The sequence below is a fragment of the Oryza brachyantha genome, chromosome 12, assembly GCF_000231095.2.
Source record: "Oryza brachyantha chromosome 12, ObraRS2, whole genome shotgun sequence".
Taxonomy (NCBI): Eukaryota; Viridiplantae; Streptophyta; class Magnoliopsida; order Poales; family Poaceae; genus Oryza; species Oryza brachyantha.
The window spans coordinates 3,641,945-3,660,629 of NC_023174.2; the positions used below are offsets into that span (position 1 = coordinate 3,641,945).

Genomic DNA, 18,685 nt, shown 5'->3' on the forward strand with positions numbered 1-18,685 from the left:
CGCCCTAAAACAGACCCAATATAAAAAGTAGTACTGTGATACCCTTCTTGTGTAGTTTATAAAAGCCTCAATTATTTGGCCCATCGACCTGTTTCTCAAGGAATGGACCGGGAGTGAAGTCTGTTTAGTTGTAAGGATTAGATGAGATGGGTGTACCTAAGTGGATTCGTCGTCAATATGCTAGATGGATAGTTCCACCAAATTGGCCGGGGTGGGACGGGGCAACCTAGGACCGGCTGGCATTGGACATCGCGCATCGCACAGAGGGAGGGAGGGTGAGGGCATCGCACCTCTCGGTTGCTCGCGGCGGCACCGACGCAGCAGACACCATCGGCATAGGCGGCGTCGGCTTCGTCTCCAGGTGAGGTTGCCGCTGCCCTTCCTCTTTCCCTTCCTCTTCCTCTTCCTCTCCTCCCTCTGGGAGTCCTCCTCTTTCCCGGGCGGCAGAGAGAAGAGCTCGCCACCGCGGGGGTGTGAAGCAGTCGCCGCCACCGGAGGGGACGGGACCGGGGGTCGCCACTGCCGCCGCCAGAGGGGACGGGACCTGGGGGGAGGGGAGAGCTCGCCGCTGCATGTATTGGGTTGATTGCCGCCGCCGGAGGGGACGAGGCCCGGGGGAAGAGCTCGCCGCCGGAGGGGACGGGATGGGGGGAAGTGTCGCCGCTGCCGCCGTGGGTTGAAGAACTTGCAGCCGCCGGAGGGGAACGGGATGCTGTATGCCGGGTTGCTGTACTTGTTGTAGCTCAGGATTTTTTTTTTCACTGGATGCTACATCGTTCTTACTGCTTCTTAATTTTTTTCTCTGGATGCATGTGGCTGTCGCAAATGGTGGATGGTATATCGTGCTGTCATATAGCAAACTAGCAAAATTATTGTTTGTCTTAATTCTGAATTGCAAAAATACCTTGTCATACGTGTCTCTATTCATGTGAAATAACTTATGTAATTTAGTCGTGGTTACAGTGAACGGTAAAATATCCGCTCCATTTATTTATCGTGAAATGTCTATTTTATTTATTAAATTTATTTAAATATTTTAAATGCATAATTATACATTTAATTATTTTATATTATTCATATATTAATCCTAGTATTTAATATTTTATTTTGGATATGAGAGATAACCTCGTTAACTCATGGTAGAAATGTAATCACATTCAACCATTCTACATTTGTCCCTCCAACTAAACAAGTGATGGGTTTGCTTCATCCCATCTCATCCCTCCAACCAAACAAAAAAGAGAACGACTACAACACGGCATCCCGTCGGACGGGATACTTAAAAATAAAACGGTATGTCCGTCGAGCCCGAGTTCGTTCCATGCATGCATGGCTATGGCTGTGTGCTGTGACTGGTGCTTGCTAGCTGTGCTGTGCTACTCACATGAATGTGACCTAGAATCTCTTGCATTTACTACTGCACGTACGCACGCACATTGTGCCTCAGCGCCCGTTGACGCCTGCGTCCGCTCACCATCATCCACTGTCGCCGCGTGCCGCCACCTGCGTCCGCCCGCCATAGTCCACCGTCGCCGCGTGTCGCCGCCTCCGCCATCGTCTGCCTGCCTCCGCTAATGTCACGCTCTCACCGCAGCGTGTCGCACGCCTCCACCGTCTTTGCGCTCAGATGCTGTTGACGTCAAAAATGTGATCTGACGTGTCACACACAAACGCCTGGGAGTCAATCTTAAACAACTCCAGTGCAGGACCTAAATTCTTAGAGGATGCGCGGACGTGCCAGTCAGTTTGATCCTGCAACTGACAAGAAAAACAATAAAACAAACCGATCGGTTATCAAGCCGATTGGTACCTAATAATTCAGCCGATCGGATGTTGGTGCTGCGACGGTTAGCCGATAGGCAGAGCAATTGGCTGTAAAAAGCTTGGATCGGCTAGAAATGCGATAGAAATAAACTTGAAATAAATATTAGACCAACATAACCCGCCAAGTTACTTATTAATCTTAGTCGATCGGACAAGCTCCTATAACCAGGTCGAACTAGACATACAGAGATTGGATTTAACCAAGACAGTATGGAGTCAAGCATGATATGATTATAGGAAACATGAAGATCAATAAGGCTAGTAAATAAACTGACGAATCATTTGGAATAAACAATAAATCATATGTTACGATCGGCTAAAACCAATTCGCATGTAATTCTCATAAGCCAATGCAACATAAATACCTGCCGATTTAACTAAATCAAGCCGATTGGTATAGAAATAATGCAGTAAAGCGATCGGCTACTCTATTGATGTAAATGTGATAAGCATGTAGATCGGCAAAAATCATAGGCTATAGATGGCGGACAAACAACCCAGATCCATAAAATACCTAGCCCAGATTGCTAAGAATAATCATAGAAAATCAGACCCAACCGAGACAGTTCAAGATTAAACCTAGCAATGTCAGGATAGATACTAAATAGATCTAGATTGCTATCAAGCTAATGAGCCAATGACTGGTAACTTATCGGTTGGTACTCCGATAAAACAATGAGTAAAATACATCAATCTGATATAAACCATCCGACAAACGCAGTCTACTAGATCGGATCTAACCGAGATAGTACTAGATTGAATATGTCAAATAGTGAATATCAAACTAACATAGATCGCCCAAAGTGGTCGACTAGGTCAACTCAAAACACGAAAGTGATCTAAGTTGAAACTGATACGATAACTAGCAATCGCGTAACTAAATTAGAAGATCAGACCGAACCGAGACAGTTCTAATCTAGCCGAACGATTACCATGGGCCGGCAGAACGATGGACTTACCCCTCCGTTGGAGATCGAAGCGATGTAGCCCCGCGTCAGGTGCCAAGTTCCACTGGAGTTGAAACCTCGGTTAGGAGGGTGGCGATGCACCGAGAGTAATTGATCTATTGATTGATGTAGATGAGAAATAATAACCCCGGGCATACATATTTATACCCTCGGGTTGAGGCTAAACCGTGTTGGACACGACATACAACTCCTAATAGATAAAAAGAAATAACAAACTAGTCCTATGTGGACTCTCTCTAACTCCTACTAGACAAAACACACGCAAGTCCCGATCGAACTCTAATCTCTTAGAGATAAAATTAAATCCTAACTAACTCTAATTAACATATAAATTTACGCCGCCAAGCCCTTGGTCTTCACGATTCCTTCTCGAATTCGGCTTCTTGCGGATAAGATTTTCTATCGGCGATTGCACCTTTTCTTATCCGAATCCAATACGAAAATTTACCAAATTTTGATGTTAATAGATGCGCCTCACGTACTAGTGCGTGCTGGTACCATATGATACCACTGGTGTGATACCAGTTGGTATCATCTGGTATCATAGCGTCGCGTGACAAGGGAAGCTCAAAAAGATACAGGTATCACGTGGTACTAGGTGGTACCAAGCGGTATTATATGGTTCTAAGTGGTCTCATATGATGTCAGTATGTATCAATATGTATCAATAATTATCGATAGGTATCGCTTGATTCCCATATGGAAACCTGGATGATTTCGATTAGTATTAACATGTGTCAGATGATACCAAAAGATGCTAGAAGGTATCAACAATATCAATCCACTAGGTCCTAAGTGGTATCACATGTTATCGTAAGGTATCAACATGTATCACATGATATCAGAAGGTATCACTAGATAGTATCAACATGTATCATATATTAATAAGTGGTATCACATGATAATTTAGTGTCAATAGGTATTATATCTAATGAGTATATTGCTAGCTTGTCAATTCATGGTGTGTCGTCGTAGGTGTCTCTTACCGGGCTACTCAAGGTGAAGGGGACGATGTACACGCACACCAACGAGATGAAGCAGGACGCGCACGACACGTTGGTGTCGGAGAACACCATCGCCATGTACCACGACCACTATGTCACGTACCACTTGGACCTTGACGTCGATGGCACGGACAACTCCTTTGTCAAGAGCACTGTCACCGCCGTCCACGACACCGGCTGTGACCCGCCGAGGAGGAGCTACTGGACGATGCGAGAGGGAGGCAGACGGGGAGGTAGACCTCGGCACCATCAAAATCTAAACATTTTTTTAGCTATATCACTGTTTAATATGGTCAAATAACACTCTCCATGAGCAAATTATTATGGGAGTGTTCTACTGCTAGCTAGACTGACGTACTAAATTATTCAGATTAAAAAATAAATTTATAGAATTTGTCTTTTTAAGAAATTAAAGGGTGAAAAGTGACAAAAAAAATCAACATCAGTCAGTGAGACATCAGCTGCACCGTCAGGATCAAACTCGCCCCTCGCATGTGCAGCGCCACGTAGTCAAACGACTTAACCGACGCTCTAAACATAATTACGCAAAAGAACTTAATCATACGGTCGGACGAAATCCCATCGGACGGAATCCCGTCCGCTAGCTTTTTCGTATTGGGTTCAACCCATTTCTTCCAGACTCGAAACAAACAGAAAAATAAAACCAACCTATATTGATGGATCCAATCCATTCTACCCTGTCCACAAACCAAACACTTTTGACACTCGAAGTATATGACATGTGGTCCATCTGTATCTAATGGAATATAGGCCTACGGGTAAATCTGCGAAACTAGTCCTATTTTTTCAATTTTCTCCCAGGGAAGAGATACGGATGCGCCGAAGTTTAGAGATTAGTCCAGACCTCCCCATCGACGCCCATCGCATCCCCCATCCGCCGCGTACTTCGCCGGCGCCCCCCTGACCTCCATCACCTGCGAGCGAGCGAGCGACCAGCGGCGCCGGCCGCCTCCTGCTGCTTCCGCCGCGTACTCTCCCGCCCTCACTCCTTGCGCCTGAAAGTCGTCTTCTCAGCCTCGACCCCGTCCGTCGTCCGCGCCGATCTCCATCTATCCGGTGGTGCCGTCGTCCTGCTGCTTCCGCCTCCGGTGAGCACCCGTGCTGACGCACATCCTATTTCCTTCGAATTTATCTTCTCTTCTAGATCTTCGAAGCTAGGTTTTCTCTGTCTCAGTACTCCTAATAACAGCTTCCCCCCTAAAAAAAACCTAGGGCTTGAACTGTACCCCCATGCTCAACGTTAGGTCTGCCCCTGGCTCTGTAATTTGTAAGCATGAGTTGCAGCTATGTGGATCATCCACAAATGCATAATTAGTAATTTGTCAGAGAAATTTCAGGGTTATGCATAACTAGTGATTTGCTAGAGGAATTTTAAGGTCTTCACATCCCACATATTGATTTATCCGGAGGAGGTGGTTATACTGAAGATACTGACATGCACAGTTTTTGTGGTGTTATAGCTACCTCTTTGATGGCAGCTTGAGGGCATATAGAAGTATGCAAGGTGCTTGATTGCCCGTGTTTTGTCTGTGCTCGATGACCACATGATTGCTTAAAGTTCACCTTGTGTGAATGATGAACATATGATAGCATAAAGTGAACCTTTGCTGGGACATATGATAACAAGGAATGTTGATATTGGTGTGTAATGTTTTACATTTGACATTATTTATGATTCAACCTTGTCAAATTTTCGGAATATTTTGATGGTTGTTAACCAATACTCAGAACACAACTGGAATATCAAGTCCTAAGGATATTTTTGATATTTCAGCCTACAAAGTAAGCAACTATCCACCCACCTATATACACCCAAGCTAGCTAGCTAATACTTACCCAGGCTACCTCGATACTCTATAAATCCCCAAACAGGGTGTTCAGCCATTATAAGGATTTGCAACAGTTTTCTGTTAAAACTAGTGCTAAACCTTTGGGGGCATTTGATAGGTGAGGAAAGAGGGAGGTGATTTGATTGGTTAGGAACATGGGAGGACAAGGATTGCCTCAAAGCTTTATCCCATCAGGATTATTTTGACCAAACCCAGTAGACAAAATAGCCCTAAATGTGTTGAAAATCAAAACAGAGGTACAGTTTCCTTTTTTTTTTCACAACTCAGTAGAAACCAGATGTTTTGCGAATTCCTGAGAGTAAATATTCTCATGAACTGTCCTCCCATCCTCAATCTATTCCCAGGCTACCCTGTTGCACTCATCATGATTTCTCTTACAAAGCCCAATTTGTATTTTTGCTGAATCCTCCTACATGTTTTAGATGAATTCTTCCTATCATAGACAGTGGAAAAATGAGAAAAATAACTTATTTTTCATGTTGTTATTTCTCCACCGTTTTACAGTGCTGGCAGCAAGAACTGGGAATTGAGATCCATTGATCTCAACATTGATTGGTTTATTTCTGAAACAGACTATAGCTTGTTCTGATGTCACAGATTTTATTCCTGTGTAGTCATGCAGTAAGGTACTGGTAGATACCATTATATGTTACACAAAAAAATGGGCTTAATTGAAAACCTACAGACTGGCCATGAATATTTATCATCACTTGTTAGATTGTTGCCACCACACTTCTAGCATCTAGAGTTAGTTGTGCCAAAATTATGCATTTTCATGGTTCACAGGGTAAATGTTCTATGGTTTGAATAAATTTTCTTTTTTAACTTTGGTAAGATTATGAAAGTTTTGGTATCCCTATTGGCTACTAGTGCTGCTTTTTTTGGTTAAAATGCAAGCACTGACTGCATGCTGGTTCTTTTGATTACTAATTGTTTTCTGAATCAGCAAGTGGTGGACTGCTTTATGGGAACTCATTGAATGTTTTGGTATGTAGGCCTTTTGGCATCATTTCAGTGTTGAACATATATTCTTGTGGCATAACTTGTGCCAACCATGGTATTATTTTTTGGTTTGTCAGAAGGTGTTGCCGACCTTTTTAATGCAAAACAGTAGGATTCTCCTACTGTGTTGCAATGCCTTGTCAACATTATTTGATTTTATTTCATATCCATCCTTGCAATATTGTTTAATTAATGTATGTTCGTTACATGCTGCTAGTGATGAGCCTAAGTAACTGTATTTACTTTTGTTGCTTCCAGGACTAGGCATCAGGCATCATGTCAGGAAGAGAGCGCCATCCACGTCGTTTTATTGAGGATGGCAGGGGCTATGCTGACATTCGTGTAGTTGATGAACATAGGGGCTATCGTGACATCCGTGTAGTCGAGGATTGTAGGGGCTACCCTGGCATTCGTGTCATTGAGGATCATAGGGGTTATCCTGACATCCGTGAAGGTCCTGTCATGAGGGTGGCACATCGCCCTCGCACACCTATTTTGGAGGAAGAAATTGAAATTCAGGAGGCCGAAATCAGGAGGCTTATGGCAGATCACCGTGCTCTTGGCGATGAACATTTGGCCTTACACCGAGAATTACAAGCTGGAAAAGATGAGATCCGTCACTTGAACATGATCATTGCGGACATCAGTGCCAAAAAGGAAGTTTATATCACTGAGCTCGTTGACAAAAGGAGGAAGCTTGAAGCTGAACTTAGAGCAAATGAGTCTTTAAGAGATGAGGTTGTGCAGCTTCAGGGTGAAATTGATAAGCACATTGTAGTTAGGAAAGAACTCTCTGCGAAGGCTGCATCTATTATGCATGAACTAACAAGGGAAAATTCTAGTAAACAGCAGATTCCTATGTTGAAAGCAGAGATCGATGCCCTTCGACAGGAACTTGTTCATGCAAGGTGTGTCTCCTTTGCCACCTCTGATTATCAGATACCTTAGCAAGTTGTTCAGAGGATTTAGGGTCATTGAATTTGTCCTTTTGCAGGACTGCATGTGAACTAGAGAAGAAGGGAAATTTCGAGTTGGTTGAACAGAAGAAAGCAATGGAGAAGAGCATGACTTCGATGGCACAGGAAATTGAACAAATGCGAGCGGAATTAGCTAATTCTGAAGGGAGACCATGGGGTCCTGGTATGTTTTGGAATATTTTACAGCATTTGTTGACCTCTCATTTCTTTTTCATGCATGATTCATTTCTTTGACAGTAATCTGTGAGTGTTGTCCTGTGTTAAGAGAAACCAAACAGAGTTTTTGATTAAAAATTGTGGCATGCTGCGTGTAGGGCCTGTAGGTTAAATCATGATGCATTCACTGTGCATTTAAACCTTTAATGACTGCATGAACTTCTGCATATTGCTGCATTTCGATTGACCATATATCTGCCATCACCAGTAGGATATTAGAGACTCATTTGTTTTTCTGTTTTATGGGAACACTATTGTCATTATATTATCTGAATTTTGTCTGCATGGACAATACTGCACTGATCCCCAACTCTATGTTCTACCCATAGATGCCTTAAATTTTAAAATGTAGATCCCTTGCTTGAAGTTAATTATCAGGTAAACTCAAGCCATCATGAAGTGCATTTTAGCATTTGGGTAATTGCACAATTGGAGGCCTTATATTCCAACACAGTTTAGTAATTGATACTATGTTCTGTTTTCTACCATCTTTGCATAGCCTAGGTATGGAGTCTGACTCATTTTGTCAAATGTAGCACATAACCTAGTCATAGGTTCAACATTAATAATTGACCATTTATTTTCCAGTGTCTCATCATTTAAAGTTTTGGCCTCCTATATGCCCAACATTTAGCATAGTTTAACTGTCCAAAGGGATGATGAAAAATATAAGGTATTTGCATGCCAAAGAAGGGTAAAAATCAGGACTGTTCCTCATCAACAATGAGTTTTTAATTTCGAAGACTTGTAACAATGTTCTGAAAGCACTAAGCGAATGGCAGAATGGCACCTGCTGAACGACCAGTCAGACTGCACATCCTCCCAGGCAGGCTATACAGCAAATAGGCATAAGGCAGGGGACCTAGGAGTGCTAGACAGTTGTCTTAGCCTAGAGGCAGTAGAGGGTGATTTTATCCAGACTAGATTCATTGAACAGTTTTTCTTGTTTTTTGCATTGACAATTTATATTTATGTGGAATAATGTAGACTTTTCTCGTGTGTTTACGTGATGTTTAAGGTGTGACATATGGGATGAGGATGGGAAGCCCTGAAGTGACCTTCGCTACTCCATATGGAGATAACTACAATATCCACGCGGTACGATAATACGCAATATAGCAGATATGATACTTCCCTTATAAGTTATTAAGCTAAAATGACTCCTACTTGTTTTTTCTAATTTACTATTTTGTTACCAGGGAGCTTCTGAGAAAGGTTATTCACATATTCCTGAATCAAGCTCATGGGGTGCATATGACAACAATCGCCTTCAATACCGTTAAGTTCGCAGCTGCTATAAAAAATGTCCATGAAGAGAGAACCCTCCTGGGACCAATGGTCATATCACATGGTTTAAGTTGTCGTATCTACCTCCTTGTTTGCGGTACAATCAAGAGTTGTCTTTGCTAATTAAAGTTTATATTCTTCTAATCCTTTTGTTTCCTGTGTTAGTCATATAAAATATGTTCCAATGGTATCCAAGTACTACGTACACTTTGGCTTGTACCTATATCCATATTTCCTTGGTTACATGGATCCATGAAACAGTTATTTTTAATATGACTTGGGTATATAGGATATAAATTAGTTAGTGACTGTCATGCCACATATGGATCATGAAATCTGAATTTGATGTGGAGATATAATTAAGCATCTGAATTTGATGACATTCTGGAAAACAAACCACTGAGCTTTTTATGAGATGAATATGCATTGTTGATTGTGTTTACTACTATTGTTCTATACCACAATAAGTAATTTATGGTTTCTATCATGTTAAGTTTTGCAATGATATTTATGTTAAGGATGTTAATCTCTTTATGCTAGATTATTTCAAGCATTAATACCTGTTACCAGATTTTTTTCATTTACATGGGCGACAAGCATTTTTTGGTAGAGCTCTCTTGCCACATGCACAAATGATCTTTTCTTCACAGACCATGCTTTTCTTATCTAGGTTGACAGTGACGACTAATAGTGAATATGATAAATTGATGGTTAAATAGTGAATTCTTGACTTTTAGTTTTCCTAACCTTGTGAATTGTTATACGGATGACCTTCCATACCTTTCATGAGCCTTACTAGAAAGTGCTTCTCATTTATGATGTTTAATTTTGATCAGTAGGTCTAATATTATTCAGACCACTTCTAGAATATTTTGGGACTGGTGTGTCCTGAATCTCCTGATCAGACTATAGTTTCAGTCTTGGGTTATATTAAAGAGTAGGATTAGTTGCAGACTTGGCAAATACTAGGTGTTCACCATTGTAATGATTCTCAACAGATCTAGTTGTTAGTTGGGAATATATTTGATCATGTAGTAGCCTACAGGCTACAAGTAATACTGACAAGGAATATACATGTACATGAGCATATCACTTTTCTCTTGTGCTCGCTCCCTGAGGCCAGATTAGTGGAGTGGCTGCAATTCTGATCCACATGCCACTTTGGTGACTTTGCTACTTGTCAAGTTGGTCCTGTCACGTATTGGATTGTCTACTGAGGAGCCCAACTTTAACATGAATTAGCAGTTCAGCTTTCTGGAAATGGAGTTTTGATGCCAATAGTTTGTGAACTACCACAACCCAATGTTATTGTTTGAGTTCCTGCTGCAAGCCTTATTTTGTGTTCATGGTGGAACGCCTTAGATGATCTTAAGCTGAATGTAGTAGCACATCACTGTTGCTAAATTTCTCCCTTTACCTGTACTTTTGAAATCATGATGAGTAAAATAAATTCTTGGAACGGGTAGGTGGTAGTATGCATGACTACCATCATAGTCCTATGTCCTAACCAGGTGTTAGAGATTCATAGAGTAGTTCCTTCTGAGATACATGCCTAAGTTGCAACTAGATGATACAATACCTGCCTCCTGTCCAAATGTGATACCTTCAAGACAAGCACTATGACCACTCTACTGGGCATCTTGGTCCATTTATTATGTTTTGGAACCTCAGCATTGCTGATTGACTAGCGAAACGGTCTCCATAACCATGTTTGGACGTTTGGTTAGCATTTTCAGTGTGTCATTTGCCTACCTGTATCATGCCTCAGCATGTACTGTGTCAATCCTGAACTGTATGAGTTGTAGCATTCAAAAATGTGCTGAAGAGAGAGATATGTTTCATGCGATACAAGTTGAAGCCTGACACCTTTATCAAAATGCTCAAAAGGAATGCAAATGTTTTGAACAAGTTGGATGAGTCAGAGTGCATTATCTGAACTGCATGAGCTCTTAGCACTGGGACACTGACTCAGGCTGCTATAAAGGGAAAAGATATCAGTGGTTTTGTATGGCTGCAGTCAATAGAAGTTTGTTGTGCTCTGCTTGTCTGCCGTAGATTACTTAAAGTGGTGCAGATGCGAATACAAGGTGGCTGAAGAGGATACTTTTCAATTGGAGTGCACCCTTTCGGATACAAAGGACCCTATATAGTTCTGTTAGTCTGGACTTTTTATCCTATGTAAAGAGCTTCAGGATATAAGATTATGTTGGTGTTTCCTGGGGTACTAGCTTGTGGAGAACAGGAGATTATAATTAGATTGGTCAAATGTTAGAGATCATCTGATTTTTTCAAATGACACAGACAAGCCAGCGATGACTTAGCAACCATGAGGCAAGTAGTACTAGCTTGTGGAGAACAGAAGATTATGATAAGAATGGTCAAATTGCAGAGATCATCTGACTCTTCCAAATGATGTGTACAAGCTGGTGATGACTTAGCAAGAGGCAAGTAGTTTCTTCATCCACAGCAGAAGTTGACTAAGTTTTTATCTTTTCTTATAAATGATCATTCTTTTATGCAACTTAATCTTTAGTAAAAATTACCTTGCAGCTTGATCTTCGGATATTGTATCAGCTCTTCTACTATAGAGTGACCCATACTTTATTTATCGTATGGAAGATATCATTTTCCGTTTGAGAATTGGTGGTTTTAGATCCTGCGTCATTGGAAATTTGGAACCATGCCTATATTTCTAAACTATCGTTCTGGTTGATACCTTTTGGAACTTAGTGAAGCTGTTAATTAATATGCCACATGTTGAAGAAGCCTTGTTTGTGATTAGTCTTCTCCTTTTTCATGTTGATAGCCTGTATATGGCAATTCATTGCCATGAATAGGCTTAGCTGAATGTGGCATTTGTACCATTAGGTTAAGACATATGATTTTCATTTTAGCAAGTATATGTCCATGCCGTAGCATGTCCAGCGCTTTCAACTCTAAAACCACTCATCTGACCCTTCGTATTACCCATATCGTATTATAGGATGATGGTTTTTCTGCGTTAACAAGGTGGCCACGAGAGAACAATTATCTGCTGGGTTTTGAGCTGGTGGTAACATGTTGTCTGATATGTCCTTTCACGTATCGTAGCCAACTTATAAGTCCTAGTAGCCAGGTGTGGTAGGAGGAAGTGAGAGGTAGTGAAATCATGGTGCTCTAGTCTAGTACTCCAGTGAACAGGCCGGTGATGCGCAAGGTGGCGAGAGCCCCCAAATAATGTAACAAGTGAAGGGGTGGTGTTATCAGTGATCTTGGTGATGATGCACCATAGAAGGGACAAACTAAACTACACTGCCTGGCAAACCACTGAGAGATGACGACATGAACTCAATAGGTTTGTTCTGTGAGATCCAAACGAATAGATCCATGCATTGGCAGTGGGGATGCAGGGATAAAGATGATTGGAGTCTTGCTAGGGAGAAAGGTGACAGCAAAATAGTGTATCTATTGGGGTTGAATGAATGATAAAGTTTGATTGAATGAATGATAAAGATTGTTCAAGAATGCAGTTTGGTGCAAGTAATGGACATTTGGACTCACTAGGCAGAAAGATGATGGCATGATGAAGCCATCTGCTGGAATTGAGGAAGACTGTAGTGGCACGGCGTTCCTGTGGACAAGAATTAAATTTGATTAAGTGAAAGCTAGATGGTGCTCAAGAACACAGCTTGATGTGAGATTGGGGAACCACCTTGGTGTGTAGCATGTCCATGGTGTCAATGATGCTTGTGCAAACCATGAACTCATGAGGGCATGGAACTCTGAGTGATGAGTAGAATAGAAAGCAGCTAGCTTTTGATTGTTAATGCTGTTTCTTGCGTTCCTTCATTAAACATTACAATATTCTGTATGTGTGAACTGTGATGGATACGGATGGAATCAGGCGTAGGGCAGTTAGGGCTTGAGCCCGAGGACTAGCTCCATAATCATTTCAATCAAGTGAAAATACTATCAATTTGTGAAAATAGTTAAGTCCATATTAGCTCAGCCCTAGGTTTGAGATTTTTCTGGCACTGCCCTGGTGATGGAGATGAGTTGTTACAGAGAATAGAACTACTGAAGAAAATTTAGCACTTTGGAAAAATGCTGTTAAACCTGCCATGAAAATGAAATAATGTCTGTTTTACTCACATGATTGGACTTTATTGAAGCAGAGTTTTGTTGAATTTGCAAGAGGATTTTTGAAACGATAGGCCCAGATCTCAAGAATATTATGATTTGGCACACATAAGGTTGATCTGCTTTACTGTATTGCTAGATACAACAATTGAATCAATCGATAGCATAAGTCAATTCCTACAATTTTTTGTTTGAAGATTGCTCATCTGTTTCTCGAGATTATGCTGATCATTTCAAATTTCGGCTGGCTGGAAGTCATCCTTGTTGTTACCTCCAAAACTTGTATTGAAACTACATTAGATAACTTGAAACCTTATTGTACTGTTTTATCTTTTATGTGAAACCGTTGCATGCATGCTGGGTACATGGTAAAGGCTACAGTGTAGTTGGGAAATGGAAGTGAAACAGCCTTGATAAAACTAAGATTATAAGCTAATGTGTAATCTTTGATCTAAATCCTGGTAACTTAATACTAATACTTTTTGCTTGTAAATAATTGCAAATTGTATTCTTCCTGAACGACTTAGCTACATACGAGTTTTTGTTCTGCTATTACTCTGCTGGTCTCCCCTTCTGCTTACTGTCCGATTGATGTGTATTGACATGTTTATGTACTAGTGATCAAGTGGTTTCTGTTACAATTGACTCATCAAAGTATAATTTGTATAGTGTGTGCTGCTTTTCTCCTAATAAAGCCTAATGCTGCTGTTGTTAACCTTGCAGGTTGAAATCCTAGTTGGTCATTCCCTCTTGACTGAAGATACGTTGTATTCATGCGAGAACAGGGAAATCTGCTTCAAGAAAACAGTAAGATGGGGTATGCTTTGCCCCTGTTGATGCCAAAGCTCCTTTAGCAGATCAATTAGGCTTCTAGGCATGTGCTCTTTGAACAATGGACAGATCGACATATCTAAACTCTCTATAAGCACTCAAGACATGAAATGTTTCAACAACAGGAGACATGAGCAAAATGTTAATTCAACCAGAAATGCATTAGCATGTACAGTAACAATGCTTAATGGACAAGAGTGTGAAGGATAGTAGATCTCGATTCTGTACCAGGAAGCTGAAGAAACTTGCAGTTGTTTTGTACCCATTGCTTACTGTTGTGATAGTTTCCTTATATTGACGATCAGAAGGGGGTTCTGTTGCAGAACATAGGTTATAGCTTGTCAATTGTTGATTTGAGCAGTGCCTGGCCTTCAGGATTCCGATTATTGCATCTGCAAGACATTTAGCTGCTGGCACTTAGTTCTGATAAGGGGTAATGTGGTTGTTTCTTGTTTGGATTTTGGAATGTCTCCATGTAGTCACCATTTTTATCTAGCAACAGTTCCGGTGATCAGTACAGCTTCAGCTGCCAGCTTATAAAGATTACAAGTTTCTCTCATCGTGTGCTGTATTAAGGAAATATGAGGCAAGAACCGTTGAAGGGTTTGAACTGAAAGCTTTGTTTTACTCTATTTGATCGAAGCCAAGTTGCAGCGCTATTGATGGTGATGGTTCTTATGGAAAATAAAGGGACTAAGATAAGTCTCATCAATATTCTTGATAGCAAACTGATAGTGTACTGTTCACCATGCTTATGGTGCTTCATTTTGGAGTGGGGCTTTGTTGTAAGTGTTGTTTGAAGTGAAGATCTCGCAGGCCACCATGTGATATCACTCAAGCATATAATACAACTGAAATGAAGCGCTGTTGAGGTGGAAGGAGTTACACAGAAAGCACTTGGCAGTGATTCAAACCGACTTTTACAAGATGGGACCACATTGTTCATCCAAAGGAAACCAAGGTTTCTCCATCTGCAGGACTGCAGATACCACCTTGCATGCAGTGTCTGCCTTACATCAAATGCAATTTGGCAAGTTTTTTTTTTTTTGGGTGACTGACTCTATTCAATGGCTGGTTGTTTCCTGAATCAACTAGACAATACTGGTTTGGATGTTTGCCAGAAGCAGCATCTGGTGTTGCAGAGTGAGTGAGAATGCCAGGTCCAAATCGATAGACTGCTATTTGCATGGTTCCAAGATTTACTCTACGCATCGCATTTTTGCATATGACTGTTCCTACTTTTGATACAAAGTTTGTGCGAACGTTTTGAATTTTGATGTTACATCTGTGAAACCAAGTCACGGTGAGGACGAGTGAAAGTAGAGGGTTGGTAATCCTACGGCGTAGTGTCGTTTTAGGATGTGTGAGGAATTAGTCCAGTTTCCACTCGAGTGATTTTTTCCCCTTGCCACAAAGCTGCCCGGTAAATTAGCGCAAGTTAACTTGCGGTTAATTATTATAGACGCTTCCAAGAAACGAAAGGCCCATCATATGGTCTGATCTTATCTGATCGATCTTTCTGCCGGTATGAAAATTGTAGCTGGCGCTTTCATCTTTTTTCGTTTCTTGTGTTTCTTTATGTGCTTTGTGATTTCAGAAACCTGGGTTAGGTGTTAACTATGCGTCATTAGTTTATGCATGCTACACGATAGGTATATTGTATTCTGCCGGCTGGTCGGCTAAGCCATTTGTTGCACAGAAATTGAGAGAAAAATAAGAGAAATTATTCATTCATCGAGGTGCCATGTGTCGACTGTCCATGGCGTCGCCTCCAACATTCCATCGGAGCTCCCAAACTCTTTTCTGTCTCGGTCTATAAAATCCCTTCTGCAAGTCTCCGTTCTGCAATTCACACGTACACGATCTCCCTGTCAATAATGGAGAGAGGCGGAGCGGCCGCGGCAGCCTGTGGAGGCGTGGTGGTAGTGCCGCCGGCGGCGGCGGCGGTGAAGGATTCGTGGCCGGAGTTGGTAGGCGTGTCGTCGGAGGCGGCGAAGGAGAAGATTAGAGAGGAGAGGCCCGAGGTCGACGTGCAGGTCGTCCCCGGCGACGCCTTTGTCACCATGGACTACAACGCCGGCCGGGTGAGGGTCTTCGTCGACTCCGACGACAAGGTCGCCAGAGCTCCCAAGATCGGCTAAGCTACCCTAATTATTTTATTAAACACTTTTGTATTTTCACTTTCACTTACGATAGAAGCATAAAAATACATGTATGCCTGCTTTCCTGCCTGCCTTTGGATTGGAAGAATTTTGCAGAAATTTCACATACTTCCTATGAAATTCTTGTGTTTCAAGCAGGCTCTTATTTTTTAAAAGAAAAAAAAGATGGTCTACAGGATTTAGAATTAATTTAACATGCACAAAAATTATATAATTTTCACGGACACTAGGTTGTTTCCTTGCAAAATTCACTAGTAAAATTCCTCGAAGAATGAAAGGATTGCAGGTGATTGATAACTCACTTGGTTAGTGGCACTAATCTCATGTCGTTTCACTTGTAACGGTGATTTGCAGCAGAAAAAAAATATATCAATTTGACTAGTAAAATTTGTCAGAATTGTTATGGAAAATAAGAGCTCAGAAAGAGTAGAGGTGGTGCAGCCTGCCCTTGTTCTCCTCCCACCACACTCTCGCCTTCACCTCCCCGAACATCTCGCGGCTGCGACAAGTCAACGGTTGCACACGTCAGCACGACACGCGTCAACGACCGAACACGTCAGCATGACGCAGTCAAACGCCATGGACACGCCGGCCGGAGATGGGGGGAGAGAGACATGGTGAGAGGTGCGGCCAGGGGTACCTGAGCTCGACGCACCGGAGCTGGAGGCGGTGGCCGGGGTAGGCTCGGACGGTGATGAACACGCCGGGCTCGTACTCCTCCACCCACTCACTCCACGGCGCCGCCGTCGGCTGGTGGTGATGGTCGCGGATGGCGTCGTGGTCGGCCCCGGCGGCGGCAGCCGCTCCGGTGCTGGGCGCGGTGATGAGGCCAAGTATCGGCGAGCCCAGCGTGCCGGCCGACTCGCCGCCGCCGCTGCCGCTGGAAGGGCCGCCGGAGAAGGTGGACGTTGACGGCGACCGAGATGACTGAGACTCTGCTCCGGCGCCGCCATCCTCCTCCTCGGACTGGCATGGGGTGGCCGGCAACATGGCCTCCGCCGCTACGGCGTCGTCGTCGTCGTCATCGTCGGTCTGGACGAGGCTGTAGAGCTCGGCGATGCTGTCGTGGTTGTCCGCCCACCAGCACTGCGCCGCCCACGCGTCGAACAGCTCCTCCCTGAACCGTATCCTCCGGAGGCAGTTCGTGGTGCCGTCGGGCCGCGGCGCCAGCGTCAACAGCACCCCCGGCTCCGGCTCCGCCACCCACTCCCGGTCACCCTCCTCCGTCATGTTCGCCGCCGCCTCCTCCTCCGCGCCGCCGGCTTCCATCAAAGAGGAGCAGCACTTGTCGCAGAATCCTTGTTCCCTACCCCCTCCTTGCGCCGCCTCCTCTTCCTCCTGCAGCTGCGCCGGCGCGATCTTCGCGGACGCGGATGCCATCGCCGCCGGCGCGGCATCTTTACATCGCCGCATCTGCCGCCGCCGCGCCCGCGCGTTGCTCCCGCTTCCACGACTAATCAAGATCTTGGTGAAGTCCCGGATGGACTTGGCGATCCTTCCGCCACCGCCGCCGCTGGCGACAGCGCCGCCATGGAAGCACACGTGCATCTCCACTGCTCTGCTCGTGAGCTCGCTCGCTAGATTCGTGGAGAAGAAGAGGAGGTCGATCGATCGATCGTTCGAATTCAAATGCGTCAGCACCGCAGTGAATGCGGGGTGGGTGTACCGTGTACGCCGATAAATACGTGCGAAATTTATGGCGAAATATTGGGGATTTCGAATTTAGTGCCATGAGTGTACCGTGTACGAGCTAACGGCTACCGCCGAGTTCACCGCCGGAGGCGAGAGAGACGCCGCCGCCGCTGCCGCCGCGACGTCGGCGCGCAGCAAGGTCGGCCACGCTTCAATCAGAACCGCACGGTCAGCATCGAACGGCTATCAGTTGGCCACGTTTTCGGTACATGCCAGCAGATTCAGAATTCAATGGGTCTTTCTACTGATCAAATATTTTAAAATTTTAATTCAATCAATCAAATCCGGTCAGTAGCTTTTATCAGGATCACAATATAAAGATGTACATAAAAGTTAAAAATCTCATACACGATTTCTCCTCATCTTCCATGCATTGCACGGGTTTAATAGAAAAACAAAAAATCATACGTTTGATCAATAGCAAAAAGTGGAATTCAATCCCGTTCTATATCATTTAATTTTGGATACTGTTGAGCACCCAACTTGTGAATCATGAGCTATACTCAACTGTACCCCAAAACATGTAGCGGGGGGTTTTCTACCTTCATGGTTTCAATTTATTTTCTGAATTTTACCCTATCTTTTGGCTTATACTTTAAAATTAAATTTTTAACCTTTAAAATTAAATTTTTAACCTTAAATTTAGAGTTGATTTTATGTTTTTTACCGAAGGTTATTTTTTAACCTTAGCTTTTAGATCGCAAGAACACGTATATAAAAATTTTTATTCAC

At 43.1% G+C, this 18,685-nt stretch overlaps 2 protein-coding genes across 4 annotated transcripts; one reads left to right on the forward strand and one right to left on the reverse strand.

Annotated features, from left to right (window-relative positions):
* The first annotated feature begins 103 nt into the window (after window positions 1–103).
* LOC102702801 (protein FLX-like 3) lies at window positions 104–15,363 on the forward strand. 3 transcript variants are annotated; one of them, XR_423970.3, is made up of 6 exons: window positions 4,625–4,905; window positions 6,928–7,577; window positions 7,664–7,809; window positions 8,881–8,960; window positions 9,062–9,246; window positions 13,992–15,363. XR_423970.3 is itself a non-coding variant. In XM_015843249.2 (5 exons), the coding sequence occupies exons 2-5, from the start codon at window positions 6,946–6,948 to the stop codon at window positions 9,143–9,145; spliced, it is 942 nt and encodes a 313-aa protein (XP_015698735.1). In that variant the 5' UTR covers window positions 104–361; window positions 6,928–6,945; the 3' UTR covers window positions 9,146–9,437. The 3 variants fall into 3 exon arrangements, 2 of the variants coding, with proteins under 2 accessions (XP_015698735.1, XP_006663897.1); XM_015843249.2 differs by lacking the exons at window positions 4,625–4,905; window positions 13,992–15,363 and adding an exon at window positions 104–361 and having other exon boundaries at window positions 9,062–9,437; XM_006663834.2 differs by lacking the exon at window positions 13,992–15,363 and having other exon boundaries at window positions 9,062–9,437.
* Window positions 15,364–16,521: 1,158 nt separating this feature from the next.
* On the reverse strand, window positions 16,522–17,809 carry LOC121056045 (putative protein Brevis radix-like 5). Its single transcript, XM_040529794.1, has 2 exons — window positions 16,902–17,809; window positions 16,522–16,760 (listed from the first exon to the last, which is right to left on the reverse strand). The coding sequence occupies exons 1-2, from the start codon at window positions 17,807–17,809 to the stop codon at window positions 16,679–16,681; spliced, it is 990 nt and encodes a 329-aa protein (XP_040385728.1). The 3' UTR covers window positions 16,522–16,678.
* Between the last annotated feature and the right edge of the window lie 876 nt (window positions 17,810–18,685).